This window comes from Podarcis gaigeae (assembly GCF_964106915.1).
Source record: "Podarcis gaigeae genome assembly, chromosome: 11".
Classification (NCBI taxonomy): Eukaryota; Metazoa; Chordata; class Lepidosauria; order Squamata; family Lacertidae; genus Podarcis; species Podarcis gaigeae.
The window spans coordinates 15,566,950-15,582,816 of NC_139687.1; the positions used below are offsets into that span (position 1 = coordinate 15,566,950).

Here is a 15,867-nt window from a genome sequence, read left to right on the forward strand (position 1 = left end):
ATTCAAAAGTATTTTTTATTGGCATATCAAATGTCCATAATCTTCTTTGACCTTTAGCACACACCTTGTGGATTTAAGTTAATGATGTAGAATGAAATATTTTCAAAAGAGAACCCCCTTATTTAGTTTGCATCTGGAAGTAGCACTGTGGGTGCAAATAATTCCCACAGTCTTAATCATATTCTGAACCCCTAGTCAACATCATATGCTATGTTGATAGCTATAGAAATGTGCAAGTTTCAAGCATGTGTATATATCCATTGCCATATACTTCTATATTTGTATTAGATCTCTTTTTTCAATCTGATTAATAAAAATGAATAACTTTTTAGATAACAATGAATGTGGATCACAGCCTTCACTTTGTGGATCAAAAGGAATCTGTCAGAATACTCCTGGAAGTTTCACCTGTGAATGCCAAAGAGGTTTCTCTCTAGACTCAACTGGATTAAACTGTGATGGTAAAATCTGAACATCAAAAGTTATTTGTAGATGATATATTTGCAGAAGGTGTAAGATCATAGCCCTATTTACATAATATTACATACTGAGCTTATACTATAAATTCATAAGAGCATAGACAGGTTTATTATGGGACTTTATTGCAACACAACATTCAAAATCTGAATGCCTTAGCTTAGGCAGCTAGTTGAGTCTAATGAGACAGCAGCATAATTATTCTATTACTTATACCTTTTGCTCTATTAGTTCTAAGTAGCTGGGTGAATATTTCTAAGCAAACATTTTTAAGCAATATTTTTAAGCAAGTATTTTAAAGCAATCACTGTGATGTCTATTCATATGTTTGCCACTGCCGTGTTTTCAGTAATGATTAAATCTCACTACAGTGGTGCCCCGCAAGACGAAGGCCTCGCAAGACGAAAAACCCGCTAGACGAAAGGGTTTTCCGTTTTGGAGGCGCTTCGCAAAACGAATTTCCCTATGGGCTTGCTTCGCAAGAAGAAAGCCCATAGGGAAATCTCCGGGGACCACTTTTAAATGCTAGCGGTGGGGAGCAAAGCCTTCCCCCCCCCCTCCGGCCTTCAGAAGAGGTCCAGGAAGGCCGGCGGGGGCCGAAAGGCTTTGCTCCCCACCGCCAGCATTTTAAAAGCAGTCCGGGATAGCAGGGAAGCGCTTCCCGCTATCCCGGATGGCTTTTGAAGGCAGGCGGCGGGGGGGGGGGAGCAAAGACTTTCGCCCCCCACCGGCCTTCAGAAGAGGTCCTGGACCTCTTCTGAAGGCGGGCGGGGGGCAAAAGTCTTTGCTCCCCCCTGCCTGCCTTCCGGGAGAGCGGAGAAACGCAGCGCTGGACCTCTTCTGAAGGCGGGCGGGGGGCAAAAGTCTTTGTCCCCCCTGCCTGCCTTCCCTGGGGCTTTTAAATCGCCCCGGGACAGCGGATAATTCCTCCACTGTCCCGGGACGATTTTAAAATGCTGGCGGGCAGCAGCGCTGCCGCCCGCCAGCATTTTAAGATCACCCCAGACAGCGGAGACTTCTCCGCTCCCGGGGCGATTTTAAAATGCTGGTGGGCAGCAGCGAAGGCTTCGCGGGCAGCAGCGCTGCCGCCCGCCAGCATTTTAAAATCGCCCCGGGAGCGGAGAAGTCTCCGCTGTCTGGGGTGATCTTAAAATGCTGGCGGGCGGCAGCGCTGCTGCCCGCGAAGCCTTCGCTGCCGCCCACCAGCATTTTAAAAACCCCGGGACAGCGGAGGACTTCTCCGCTGTCTGGGGTGATCTTAAAATGCTGGCGGGCGGCAGCGCTGCTGCCCGCCAGCATTTTAAAATCGCCCCGGGAAGTCTCCGCTGTCCCAGGGGCTTTTAAAATGCTGGGGGACGGCAGCGAAGGATTCGCTGCCGCCCGCCAGCATTTTAAGACCGCCCCGGGACAGCGGAGAAGTCTCCACTGTCCCGGGAAGGCAGGCGGGGGGGGAGCAAAGACTTTCGCCCCCTACCGGCCTTCAGAAGAGGTCGGGGGACAGACTGTCCCCGGACCTGGTCTGAAGGCGGTTTCCATAGGAACGCATTAATTGATTTTTAATGCATTCCTATGGGAAACCGTGCTTCGCAAGACGAAAAACTCGCAAGACGAAAAGACTTGCGGAACGAATTAATTTCGTCTTGCGAGGCACCACTGTATTAGATGTATGCACTAGATCTCAGATTCTGGGTTGGGTCCAAAGAACCTGAGTTAAATGCTTTCAGTTATTGGCTCTTTCCAGTTAACTTCTGTACAAGCACTAGCTGAAGGCTTCGTATAATCAGGTATCTGGGACTGCATTGCAGTGTACCACAAAAAGTTCCCCATTGGAAAGCAAGATTTGATTTGTTAATCAAGGCTTGAGGATTTAAAGTGGTTTTCCAGTGGGGAACTGTTCCCATTCTAGCCATTAGTGCTTGCTATGCACTCATGTAAGAGATTTAAACCATACCTAGTTAAAAATTTGGAAGTGGGGGCAGCAGATAGGAAACAGACTTGCATAAACAGAAGAACATATCTGGATTTCAGTGCACTTTTCTCACACAAAGCTCTTCCACTAAGTTGCTAACAGCCCTTCTCGAAGCAGAAGAGGTTTCTTCTTCATGGAAGGGCACTTTCAGATCCAAGCCTCTAAATGCAATTTAGAATTTGAAGGGCCTTTTGCAGCTAAGTGGAACACAGGAGATATTATTTTACCCTGTGCTACTTAGAATGCAGCTGGATTACTGTGCCCTGTTCTGGTCACAACATTTTAAGAAAGATAAGAACAAACTAGAGATGTTTCAAAGGACAATGAATGTGGTAAATACTTTAAACACTTAAGGAAATTATGAAGGCAGTGAGCATATCTAATGTAAGAAAAGAAGAATGAAATGTTCAAATATCCATTAAAATGTCATAGACTGTTTACCAAGGCAACTTAATGAGGAACAATCAGTTTTAGTTGTATCAGTAAACACCTCCTAGCTGCAAGAATAAGTCAATAAGACATTGGAACTTTAGCAGCTATGTGACTGTATAATAAATGATTGATTGAGATATTGGAACAGGTATCCTTTAAAATCCAGGGGGCTCTATTTCTTGGAGAAGATTGGGAATCTTCCCAGGGAGGGTGTAAAAGGGTTGGTCAAAAGGGTTACTACCAACTCCAATTTTCTATGAAGAAATTTTGTTAAGGCGCAATCCTATTGCATAGTTGCTTAAAAATAAGTCCCACTGAGTTGATGGAACTTGTAAGGTAAGTGTGTATAGAATTGTAACTCTCCCTTTTCTTCTTATATCTACCGCATTCTTTCTTTACAGATGTGGACGAGTGTGAAGGAAACCACAGGTGTCAACATGGCTGCCAAAACATCCTTGGTGGCTACAGATGTGGCTGCCCACAAGGATATGTTCAGCATTATCAGTGGAATCAATGTGTGGGTAAGAAAACAAAACTTCACAAGCAGATCATTCCAAAATTTCAAATTCAACATTTAAGTTTTCAAAACTCTGACAAAGAAACTAAACAGCAGGGCAGCAGAAATCAGTAGGTGGCACTAATGAGGCATAAATTATAGGATTGCAGCGTCAAGCCTAGCTGGCTAATGGAAACTGCTCTGTGTGGCCAAAGGACACCTTTAGCTACAGTCTGCATTCAGGGGGCTATGCATTTGTAGGTGCTGATGGAGAGCAAAACAATAATTCTGGTGGGAAGAGTCAAAGAAAGCACAATAGATGGGGTTTGCCCTCTCACACTGCTGGTGTTATATTTACCCCACTACCGTACTGAAGTATGTTTTATCTTGTAGTTATTTAAAATGGCAAGAGCACTTTCCTGTTCCAATCTTTAAAATCTTAAATTCAGAACCTGTTTATATTACTGTTTTACTACTATTGTCCTGTTAATAAATTCTGTATACCTTTTAAAAAAATAAAATGTTGTCATTTGTCCAACAGATGAAAATGAATGCTCAAATCCTAGTGTTTGTGGTTCAGCTTCATGCTACAACACTCTTGGAAGCTACAAATGTGCCTGCCCCTCTGGATTTTCCTTTGATCAGTTCTCAGCTGCATGCCATGATGTAAATGAATGTTCATCCACTAAGAACCCCTGCAATTACGGTTGCTCCAATACAGAAGGCGGTTATCTTTGTGGTTGCCCACCTGGATATTACAGAGTTGGGCAAGGGTGAGTATTTGCTGGTGATTCCCACAAGCCAGCATCTATGTTTTATTATAATGCTAATCTTCTAGAAGGCCCAGGTAGCCCAAATTGTTAGCAAATGTGTTCTAGTTATCTAGTATTTTATCAACGCACTATTTCTGATTGATTATATGAGAACAAGAAGCATAATTTTCACACTTTCCTTTCTGAAGTGGCTGGGAGATCAGGACAGCCTTTAGACAGTCAGCAATAAGAGACACTACAGGGCAACTGAGGTCTTCTGCTCCTTTACAAAGACACGGGCCTAGGTGTCCAGCTACATCACTCCCAACAAGTCTTAAAATCCAGATACTTGTTGCCAGTTGGGGCAAAGCTACAACACTAGCTTCCCAGCAGGTCGTTTAGTGATGCACATTGGGATGAAGAAGGCAACGCAGCAGAGGTCAGCAGAGTGCAAATGCACTGGTAGGAGTGTTGGATTGGTTCCACAACCCCTACTTCTTCTGGTAAGCAGCAATGGTCCACCTGGTCCATCCCACCAGCAAGCAGTTTTTGCTTAAATCTTAATACTGATTCCTGCCAGGGACCTTCTAGCAATTCTGCCAACCAGTTATAAAGTCAACTGGCTCCATTCTGCTTTTCTTATCAAACTTGTCTTAGCACCCACCAAGGCCTGTCCACCACCAAGCCCCATATTAGACAATATTAAAAGTGTGGCTACTCTCTTCACTTTATACAACAGAACAGTTTTGTAGTACTTTTGATATCCTGGATAGAGTCTGTTTTCTTCCTCAATGAACTAACGTGGACTAACCAAGGATTAAATGCATTGTGCCCAAACCTAGAGATAGTATTTTCTCTTCTGCCACTGCCAGAAGATTGCGACAGAAATAGCCAGGTATAATACTGCAAAGATGCCCTGCGTCTTAGCAACTCATTTTCACTTTTCTTCAAAGACCGCTTGTTTATGTTCAACACAGAAACCAAATTTTAAGAATGTTTTCAGTAGTATATGGTTTGCCACGATTCCATACTGAGGAAGTGGAAATGTGACATGATGGTTTAGATTTTCAAGTATTAAAATTGCTATATTCTTCCAACAGGCACTGTGTCTCAGGTATGGGGTTTAATAAAGGCCAGTATCTGCCCTTAGATGGGGATGAAGAGAATGCTTTGTCTCCTGAAGCATGTTACGAGTGTAAGATTAATGGCTACTCCAAAAAAGACAGCAGGAAGAAAAGAAGTCTCAATCAAACTGAGCTGAATGAGGTAAGTAAGAACTGTAGAGTTAAACTAGTTTGCACTTCCTGTTCCTAAACTAAGTTGAATAGTTTTGGCCAACTGAGGTAGCTAGCTTTTTCCTGTCAAAGTGGGGGAAGGGTTGGAATTCGTTGATTACCCTATCCGAGGGCGGCCTAACTTTTCACACCAAGTGAGCCGCAAGAGTACTTTGACACAGAATCCATGAGCTGTACACTGCTTTGGCATGCACAGGGTGAGCCCCAGTGCTGTCTTCTCACGGGTGGCTAAGAAAAGCACCAGGCTTTGGGAAGGAGGTGTGAGAATCTGACCGGGGCCTAGAGCCATCCTGCCTCCTTCCCAAAGCTGGGCCAGCACTAAGTAGGCCTAGGAAAGGAAATGGGAGCAATCTAAGACCCTGTCAGAGCCCTCATGCCTCCTTCCCAGATCCCAGCACCACACTTAACCTGGTTTTGGGAGGGCAGCACAAGGGCTGGGCAGGGGGTGTCAAATCTTTCTGAGGCCAGCATGCAGCCCTTGGGCTCCATACGGGACCACCCTCCCCTATTCCGTCAACTGCTGTGATCAAGAATGTTCATGAACATTTCTTAGGCTCTACCACATTGTATAGCTTTACTCAAACTAATCTCTGTATTGCACAGATGCTCCTATTTGTATTTGTCTGTAAAGGTCACCCCAGCTGTAACTGTGGCAAAAGTCCCAACTGTATAGCCAGTCTCTTGAAATGCAGCTTCCTGGTATAAGCCAGCGCCTGCCTATTTCACTTGCAATAACCAGAGAGGTGATAAAAACATAAGAAGAGCCTGGTGGATCTGGCCAATGCCCACCTACACCAGCGTCCTGTTCTCACAGTAGCCAACCAAACGCCCGTGGGAAAGCTGCAAACAGGAGCTGAGCACAAGGGCATTCTCCCCTTATGGGGCTTCCAGCAACTGGGCCATTGAAAGCCTTGTCCTTCATGAAAAACCCTTTCCCAGCCACTTTCTCCATGCCATGCATAATTTTATAAACTTCTGTCATGGCACCTCTTACTTGCCTTATCTCTTAACAAAAGTCCCAAATGTTATAACATACCCTCATGGAGGAGCTGTTCTCCCCCTTGATTATTTTGGTCACCCTGTTCTGAACCTTTTCCAATTCCACACCATCCATTTTTGCGGTATGGCAACCAGAACTGTACACAGAATTCCAAATGCACCAGAGATTTGTGTAATGGCATTACAATATCAGTTTTGTTTCCATTAGGCAGCAAAATCGCAAATGCAGTTCAATCACTCAGTTCAGAGAGGTCCTGTGAGGTCTCTTTGCAATCTCCTTCGTTTTAACAACCCTGAACAATTTAGTGTGATCAGCAAACTTGGCAAATTGGACCAATTAACAGCTGTAAGAACGGTATAAACAAGACAGATCATGGAGTTTGCCTATAATTTCATTTTCACTTCTCGTTTATAGATCAGTTTGGAAAGTTTGGACATTGACCACCCGTTGAAGATGAGATTCAACGTGTCCGGGCTCAGCAATAAAGAACACCTCCTAGAGCTCATTCCTGCAATTCAGCCCCTGACAAACCACATCCGCTATCTCATTTCCTTTGGTAATCATAATAACATGTTCCGGATACACCAGAAGGATGGGCTGAGTTACCTTCAGATTGCCAAGAAAAAGGCAATTGCCGGCACTTACGCACTGGAAATTGCTAGCGTTCCTCTCTACAAAAAGAATGAGCTAAAGAAACTGGAAGAAAGCAATGAGGACAACTACCTCCTAGGAGAGCTTGGAGAAGCTCTTAAAATGAGGCTCTGGATTGAACTCTACTAAAACCTCCACTCCTTAGCTCCACTTCATGAATGATTCACTTCCATTCATGCACTTATACATCTGAACATACTTCGCTTTCTGAGAGCTTTAAAGAGAGACAATGACTTTTTCAAAAGTACCAAAAACTACCGAGGACAGAAACCTCTGAGTCCTTCCATCCTGTCCAAGACTACAGAATGGCCCTTTGACTTTACCGTGGCCAAAGCTTTTGACTACAATGCCAATCATGGTTACTGTAACTTCCATATAACCTCAGTTTAAAGTATACTGGTGCTCAAGAGGTCAGCATATGGCACAAAATGTGAGCTACTTTTTTCCTATTAGCAGTCTAGCACGTTGGGTATTTTGCTATAGTTCCTAAATTAAAAAAATAGAGATTTTATTTATTTTTAATGCAGTAATATATGAGAATTTAGCAAACTACGTTAACACAAAAAAAGGAAGACACACCTGTTTTTCCTTGAGATTTTATGAATTTGAACTATTACAGGTAAGAGGTTCTTCTTTTCAAAAAAAGAGAAACCAAGATTCCCCCCCCCCCCCAAAAAAGTGTCCTTTCACTATTGTGCCAGTCATCCCACAAAGCATAAAGGCAGGCAGTTCTTTAAAATATCATGAAGGCGAATGAGCACTGCATTACATTTCCAGAGGGTCAAAACATCCTTCCCCCTCCACGTAGGATATTTAAGCCATGGCTTATCATCAGTGACTGTGATCAGAATTTCAGAAACCATAAGCCTCAATACTAATGCTTATGTTACTGCCCTGAGGACTAGATTCCATTTCAGAAATTACTAATAATGGAAGGTGGCACTCAACCACTGTAGCAAAATACCTGGACTGCTTGTGGTACCAATTGCAGGCCAAACCGTACTGTATTTTCTCCTGATAACCTCAATGTCACACAACACCTCATTCACCACAAACTAAAGGTGCTCTACATACTTGCATTACCGTGGGCAGCTGAAAACAAACCTTATATTCTTAGAAGGGAACACCTGATGCCTCATTGTGTATAGTTCTGGCTTGGATTAATGCTGAAATAAATATGACCGAGCTGCTTCAGGGCTGCCATATGTGTACACTATTCATGCTGCACAGAGAAAAGAAAGAAAAAATGCATATTTGAAACCAATTAAGAATTTTCATTAATACTGTAGTTATACACAATATGCCTCATTTTATCATAGCCTATTTTATAAGAATTACTTTTGTACAACAAGTTGGCATTTAGTTTACTTTTAGTATTTTTAAAAAAATGTTGTGCCATTATGTTTTAATAAGTGTATGTCACCATGGTGCTAACAAACAACAGCTGGTACCTGTAATATGCAATGTAAAAGGACCTCACATCTGAAACAACCCAAAGCACATGCCAAATCTGGGTTTTTTTTCCAGGCATCTACCTGTGCTGACCAAAGATTAGCAACACGTTACACACACTGTTTGCATTCACTTTGTATTTTCTTTATGGAAGTAAGAAAACATTGTAAATTACAATTTTGTTTTGAGAAAAGGGGGTATTGTTTTGTAAGCCTTTGTACTAATACAACACCACCTTTCCTGCAATAAAACCTATTTTCTGGTAACTGCCTTGCTTTGTCCAAGCATTTGGAGAAAAATGCCTACTAACTGAAGGGAAATAATGAAAGTACCCAGATCTCTTTCCTCATCACCCAAAGTATTTTTGACCTACTAAAAAAAAAAATCAGCAGCTTTTCCCGCAATTCTCACCTTTAGTGGGGCTGTGCAGGAAATGTCCCTGGTGCTATGTTATTTAAAAAGCCAATGTTCAATAGTTTTGAATATTGCATTTGAAGAATTACATTTCTCCCTTGTGTATCTGTATACCGCTGCTGCATCACACCACAGGCCCATTGATTCCAACATCCTATTCTCACAGTGATCAGCCAAACACCATTAGGAAGCCCACAAGCCAGCAGGAGGAGGACCACAAAAGACAGAAGGCTGTGCTTGAGAACATTTGAGTCAATGTATTTCTTCATCATCAGTTCTGCTCTTTCCAGAGGAAAAGAGATCCTTCTATTCTTTTACAAAGCCGTTCCTACCTAGGCTTCTTTTCCTATCATGAATTAAACATCATAGAGTACACCCACTGAAATTAATGGACACAATCAGCCAAGTTCCATCAAATTCAATGAGAATACCCTTCAGTACAACTCACTTGGCTACAGTCCCGTTTCATTAGTTTAATTCCCTGTTTCAGCCAATTCTCTCCTGCCCTTTGCTGGTCATTATTAGGTAGTCAGTTAATGATTCAGCAAGACCTTCTCTCCTGTGCTGAATAGCTTAGAGCAGGAGTCGGCAAACTATGGCCCCTGGGCCGGATCAGGCCTGCCTGGGTCCTGTAGGTGGCCCGCCTGGCCATTTAAGAACCCGCCAAGAAGCCAAGACTCCCAGCGATGGTGATTGGAGGAAGAGGCCAAGCAGCAGCAGCTCTGCCAATCAAACGCACCTGGTTTACCTCAGCGGCATTTGATTGGCAGAGCCGCTGCCGCTTGGCCTCTTCCTCCCGCCACCGTTGTCACTCTGGTGCTCCTGTGGACCAGAGAGCGGAGCAGATGAGCTCGCTTTTCCTACCCGCTTCACGAGAAGAAAGAGCGGTGGTGGTGGCAGTGGCAGCCCCTGGGAAGGTAAGTGCAGTGCCCTCTTAAGGCAGGGAGGAAGCCTGTTTTGCGCCACCGCCGCCAGCCCTTCAGCGAATGAGGCACACGGCAAACCAAGAAGGCAGCTGGGGGGTGGGAAGGACTACTTGCCCCCCACCTCTTCTTCCAGCTCCCCCTCCCATGCTGCTTTCTCTGGAGCCACCATCCCTGCTTCGCCATGGCCGTGCTCTGCATATTGAACTTGCTGCTCTTTTCTCCGTGGAGCGATTGTGGGTCTGTGTGTGTGTGTGTTGGGGGGTGGCAGGTGGGTAAGCTTGCCTGTCAGTCCTTCCCCACCCTGCTTTAATGCACACTATTTTATTTTATTTATTTTATTACACCTGCCCTTCCCCTGCCCCATTCTTCCCAGTGTGCATAGGAATTCGTTCACCCCCCCAAAAAAAATATATAGTCCGCCCCCCCAAGGTCTGAGGGACAGTGGACCGGCCCCCTGCTGAAAAGGTTTGCTGACCCCTGGCTTAGAGGCACAATTTTAACAAGGTCCCCACAGTGGCGTAGCGTGGGTTGTCAGCACCCGGGGCAAGGCAAGTAATTTGTGCCCCCTAACCCATGGATTTGCGCCCCCTAACCCGTGGATTTGCGCCCCCTAACCCTAACCCCCAGATGTTGTGCCCGGTGCGGCCGGCCCCCCCTGCACCCCCCACGCTATGCCACTGGGTCCCCAGTGTGGAGAGGCAAGGACGATTTAATCCACCATTACTCAGTGCTGCAGTCCCAGTCCTGGTTGGAGCCTGCCATACTGCAGCTGTTGAAAACAAGCTCACGTCTCGTCAGATTATCTAACACAATGTGTAGTTTGGCCCTGAGAATTCAGAAGGGTTTACAGATTGAGGGCATATCTCCCAAACAGATGAATGCACCAGCACCTCTATAAGCACTGACTCCACCTTTATTGTAAACGAATTACAACAGAAAAGCAGTTTTCCTTCCACACACAAAATCCACTTATCCAATAAATCTTCACACAAAAAACAGCAAAGAGTCTTGTGGCATTTTAAAGACAAATGAAAACAGCTAATCTCTTGGAAATTGTCACAAAAACAGTTGGTAAAATAAATACCCCTTTCATGTTTTAAGCAAGTTCCGCTTCCTTATTCTGCCATCTCCTTTATGACTTAACTAGGGCTCAGCCTAGAAGTAATATGGAAACTGTCTGAGCAGTCTCTTTGTTATATCAGACAAATTATGGCAAAGTATGGAAAACAATAAACATAAATAGGCGGTGCTGGGCGGAAATGAAACTTTCTATTATGGACACAACCAAAATGATATTTTTCCGAAGTTATTATTTTTATTCCAAACCCTACCAGTGTGGATCCCACCAACCCACATGTCCAATTGGCAAAGAAAAATTAATACATTTGTATTTCAATCAAATAGAACACGCATTTTAAAAATCCCTGCTGTATCAGCACCCAACTGTTGGAGGATGGGGACTTCCAAACTTAAGCAGCTATTATAATGCATGTCACTAAGCAGTATGATAGCCCTAATGTCTGGTAATGAGGGAATCCAATGGAATAAGCTGCAGAATGTGGAAGTAGACAGTATTCTTATGTAAGTAATACCTCTTTTAAAAGATAAACTAAATTTCCTACACAGATTCAAAAACCCATTTACTTACACAACTTTTAAAATTTGGACAATATGGGCAAATCTCTTTGTCCCAGGCACATCACTCATAATGCCAATAGAGTTTTACCCAATGCTTACAAATAAATATAAAACCTATAAAAAACCTACTAATAAATATAAAATCTTTAACATAGAAGGGTGGAAAGAAAAACAATAATACGACCTGAAATATTTTTACAAAAACGGAACGCCGCTTACCATTAATGACATACAAACCCAATTGGGAAATCCTCAAATACTGTGACTATTAGGATACCCACTAAGGGGATTTCTAATAAACTCTTAAGATTAAAACTGAAGCCACAAGACAATTAACGTCATATGGGAAAAAAATAGTAGAAGAAAATATAGCAACAAACGGATTAATATCACCACCCTGTATAAAACAACTATAGAGGCAAATTTCCCTCCCCAGAATAATATGAGAGAATGGTGGGGATCAAATTGGGATTTAGAATCCAGAATGCGGCAGCTAGACTGGTGACTGGGAGTGACCACCGAGACCACATAACACCGGTCCTGAAAGACCTACACTGGCTCCCAGTACATTTCCGAGCACAATTCAAAGTGTTGGTGCTGACCTTTAATGGCCTAAATGGCCTCGTCTTAGTATATCTGAAGGAGCATCTCCACCCCCATTGCTCAGCCCGGACACTAAGGTCCAGCTCCGAGGGCCTTCTGGTGGTTCTCTCATGGCGAGAAGTGAGGTTACAGGGAACCAGGCAGAAGGCCTTCTCGGTAGTGGCACCCGCCCTGTGAAATGCCCTCCCATCAGATGTCAACGAAATAAACAACTATCTGACTTTTATAAGACATCTGAAGGCAGCCCTGTATCGGGAAGTTTTTCATTTTTGATGTTTTATTGTGTTTTTAATATTCTGTTGGGAGCCGCCTAGAGTGGCTGGGGAAGCCCAGTCAAATGGGCGGGGTATAAATATTAATAAAAGTAAGTAGTAGTAGTTGCACTTGAAGACATTTGTGTGTATCTTCACAATTTAAATGTCTGTTCACTTCAACACAGACACAAGGCATGCCAATTCCAATTGTTTTTGTGGACAGACACCCCTAACCTTGAGGAATGTGCCACATCTGCATAGCCACTCCATTCGCCTGTCAGTAAGACACCCATTAACCTGGCAACAGACAATAATTATCCCAAACACACCCCAGCTACTGACGAAGAAAACCCCAATGTGGAATTATATAGGATTAGTAATTTTGATGTACAAATAATAGGCTTTCAGCTCTTCTTTCTTCCCATCTTGATTAGTGACAGGAAGGACATTAGCTTAGAACATTTCTGGGGAAGGAAAAATGTTCTTTTCAGTTCTCATTTCCTCTTTCCATACTGATCAAAGGAATACTGCACTGCTTTGTTTTCCTTTATGTCCTATTGTTATCGAAGAGATAGAAGAATATATCTCAGTTATTGGGTTTTTGTAAGTTTTATCCTATGTGATAAACAGTTGCCTGTATCTTTCTTCCAGTGTTTTCTTTTAAGAAATATACAGGTAACTGTTTATCACATGCACTTTCAATTAACTGGAAAAAAGCCAAGAAACTGAAACAAATGAAACTAATTTTTTTTTATATCCCTGATACCTACATTTATTCACGAAGTTGTTGGGAGGTATAACAGCTACTGAACAAATTAATATTAAGAGAGTCAATACAGCAATATATCATTCAATTATTTCTTTGGCAGTCAATTTAAGCAAACTCATTGCACCGTTGCTTCTAGCAAACAGATCTGTCCATTTTGTTTCAAAATGTCAAGATGAGTCGAGTTTTTAAAAAGTAAATAAACAAGCCACACTGTGTGCGTGTGTCAACTCTACCCCCCCCACACACACGTGGTCAGCAAAACTGCTTTCAATTCTCTTACTGCTCTGCTCCCATCTTGCAAAGCACAATGATTCGACACAACTTCAAGAGAAACACTCAACAGGTGCTATGAAGAGTTGTGACTTGATCATCTTTGGGGGGCGGGGAAGAGGTGCTTATTTTTCGGATAGGATATTTTTCAGGGATGGCGAGTTGCGTACATAGGAATAACACGGTACCTTTCAAGCTCTTCCCAGTTATTTTGAGTTTTGCGTGAGGAAGCAGAAAGTGAAATGAGGGAAGGAGGCAGGAAAGTGTGTGTATGTGTGTGTCTGTGTGTGTGTGTGTGTGTGTGTGTGTGCATGCGCTTATGAACAGAGACTGGGGCTTTGGAGTTTGCAGTGCCTCCCTTTCTCAGTGCCTTCCCCTCCAAATAAAACAGTTCATGACACCCCACTCCACCTCTGCCTCCTTCAGAGTCCCAGCAAAGCAAATAGGAGCACCAAGTCCCCCCAAAATAATTTGTATTTGCCCTCCTCAAATAGAGTGGTACCTTGGTTTGCAACTGTTTTGGATCACAACCGTGTCAAACCCGGAAGTGTGTATCCCTTTTTTTGGATTACAATCCCCCTTTTTGGGGGGGGATTACAACCTATTATCATTATTTTTTTGAGGCCCCATTGGCAAAAGCGAACCTTGGGTTACAACCTGTTTTGGTTTACAACCGAACCTCCAGAACGGATTAGGGCCTTCTCGGTGGTGGCGCCCGCCCTGTGGAACGCGCTCCCATCAGATGCCAAGGAAATAAGCAGCTATCCTATTTTTAAAAGACATCTGAAGGAAAGTTTTTAATATTTAACGCTTGATTGGGGCCGCCCAGAGTGGCTTGGGAAACTCAGCCAGATAGGCAGGGTATAAATAATAAATTTATTATTATTATTATTATTATTATTATTATTATTTCTGCTACTACTACTACTACTGCTACCACCACTAGATTTCTTTAATAGCCTTTCCCTTCTAGAATATTCTGTCTGGCCACAAGGTGGCACTCAATGACCTGCAAATTAATAATGTTTTACTGCTATTCTGTCAAACGCCTAACTCCATACTACTTCCCGTTTCTGGTTCTATTTCCTAATGCTGAGGACAGTGTACTGGCGATGCAGTTTCTTTGCACCTGTGCCATTCAAAATGGTAGGTACAGGGAGAACTACATAAGCAGGAAGGCAGAGGCTAAAAGGAATAAAATTATCACCAGCCTTGTGCCTTTTCAGTTATTTTGGAAAGTATAGGGTTAGGGTTATGCCACATTACAAATTTCAGAGACAACTGAGCTTCTTCTGGCAAAGTTGTTGAGCTTGCAAAATCTTGAAAAGTGAAGATTTTTACCTATCTTTTAGGAAACCTGCCCAAAATTAAACACCTCACTAATGAACGCCTGCCTCCCTTGTTCTCTTAGAAGGGCAATGGTGCCCACCGTTGTGGTACTGGAACTGAGTTCCGGAGGGTTCCGGCTGCAAAAAAAACCCTGCGTACAAGTTGTAGCTGCAGGAAGCAAGCTAACTGCAACAAAACTTTGTAGCTGAAGAAGTGTGCATGCACACGAAAGCTCATACCAAGAACTAACTTAGTTGGTCTTTAAGGTGCTACTGGAAGGAATTTTTTTATTTTGTTGCAACAAAAGAGAGCTTAGCAAATGAATGCCCTTTTCCTTTCTTATCCCATTGTCAAACAGAGAGTAACAGCCCCACTTTTTATTTTGAGAGGAGGAGGAGCAGCAGCCGCCTCAAGAGACGAGGGAACCTGGAAGTTGCCCCCCCTCTCCATTTTGTTCTTACCTCAAGACCAGGCCTCAAGGATGCCATCCAGTCCTTGCCGCACTCCGATCCTGCCCCTCATCAGTGGCATGGCTTGCTCACGGAAAAACAACACTGCCACACCTCTCTTCCATTTTGCTTTTACCTGAGGGGGTAAAAACCAGCCTCAGGGCAGCCATCAATCTCTCCTATCCTGCACTTCATAAGCAGGGAGAGTTGCTTGCTCAGGAGAGAGGGACACAGAAGAACTGCCTTTTTCTTCCATTTTCTTTTTCTCTGAGAAAAAACCAGGGCCTAAGTACAGTCATTCTGTCCCATTCAAATGGCACACCTTGTGAGGAGAAGAGGAAATGGCTTTTTGTGTGGAAAAGGGAGCCACAGCTGCCTTTCTCTCTCTCCAGTAATGCAGTCAGGTTTCAGCTGTGTCCTTTAACCACCTGAGAGACACCAGCTTCTTAGGAGTAAAGCCAATTATTTCAAACAGCTGCTTTCTTTTCACACTGCACTAGGTGCCAGAGGTTCCCACCACCAAGGATCAACCTTCAACTTGCCAAGAGAACCATTTACTGTATACTTTCTTTACCAAACCTACTGGGCCTCAGAATTGCTATTGGTCATTTCCTAAGAGGAAGGGACCAGCCATCTTTCTCCCATGCAGCTGTTCTGCCTCCAAAGGGAAAAGGTACATTACATTAAAGCA

General features: G+C 43.4%; 1 protein-coding gene across 1 annotated transcript in view; it reads left to right on the plus strand.

Moving 5' to 3' along the window:
• The window catches only part of FBN2 (fibrillin 2), a 141,422-nt gene extending 132,632 nt beyond the window's left edge, over positions 1 to 8,790 (plus strand). Inside the window, exons 61-65 of the mRNA XM_083702173.1 lie at positions 333 to 461; positions 3,280 to 3,399; positions 3,916 to 4,147; positions 5,227 to 5,392; positions 6,836 to 8,790. Coding sequence (XP_083558299.1) covers positions 333 to 461; positions 3,280 to 3,399; positions 3,916 to 4,147; positions 5,227 to 5,392; positions 6,836 to 7,201 — 1,013 coding nt within the window. The 3' untranslated portion in view covers positions 7,202 to 8,790. The remainder of the gene's footprint in view (positions 1 to 332; positions 462 to 3,279; positions 3,400 to 3,915; positions 4,148 to 5,226; positions 5,393 to 6,835) is intronic.
• The last annotated feature ends 7,077 nt before the right edge of the window (positions 8,791 to 15,867 follow it).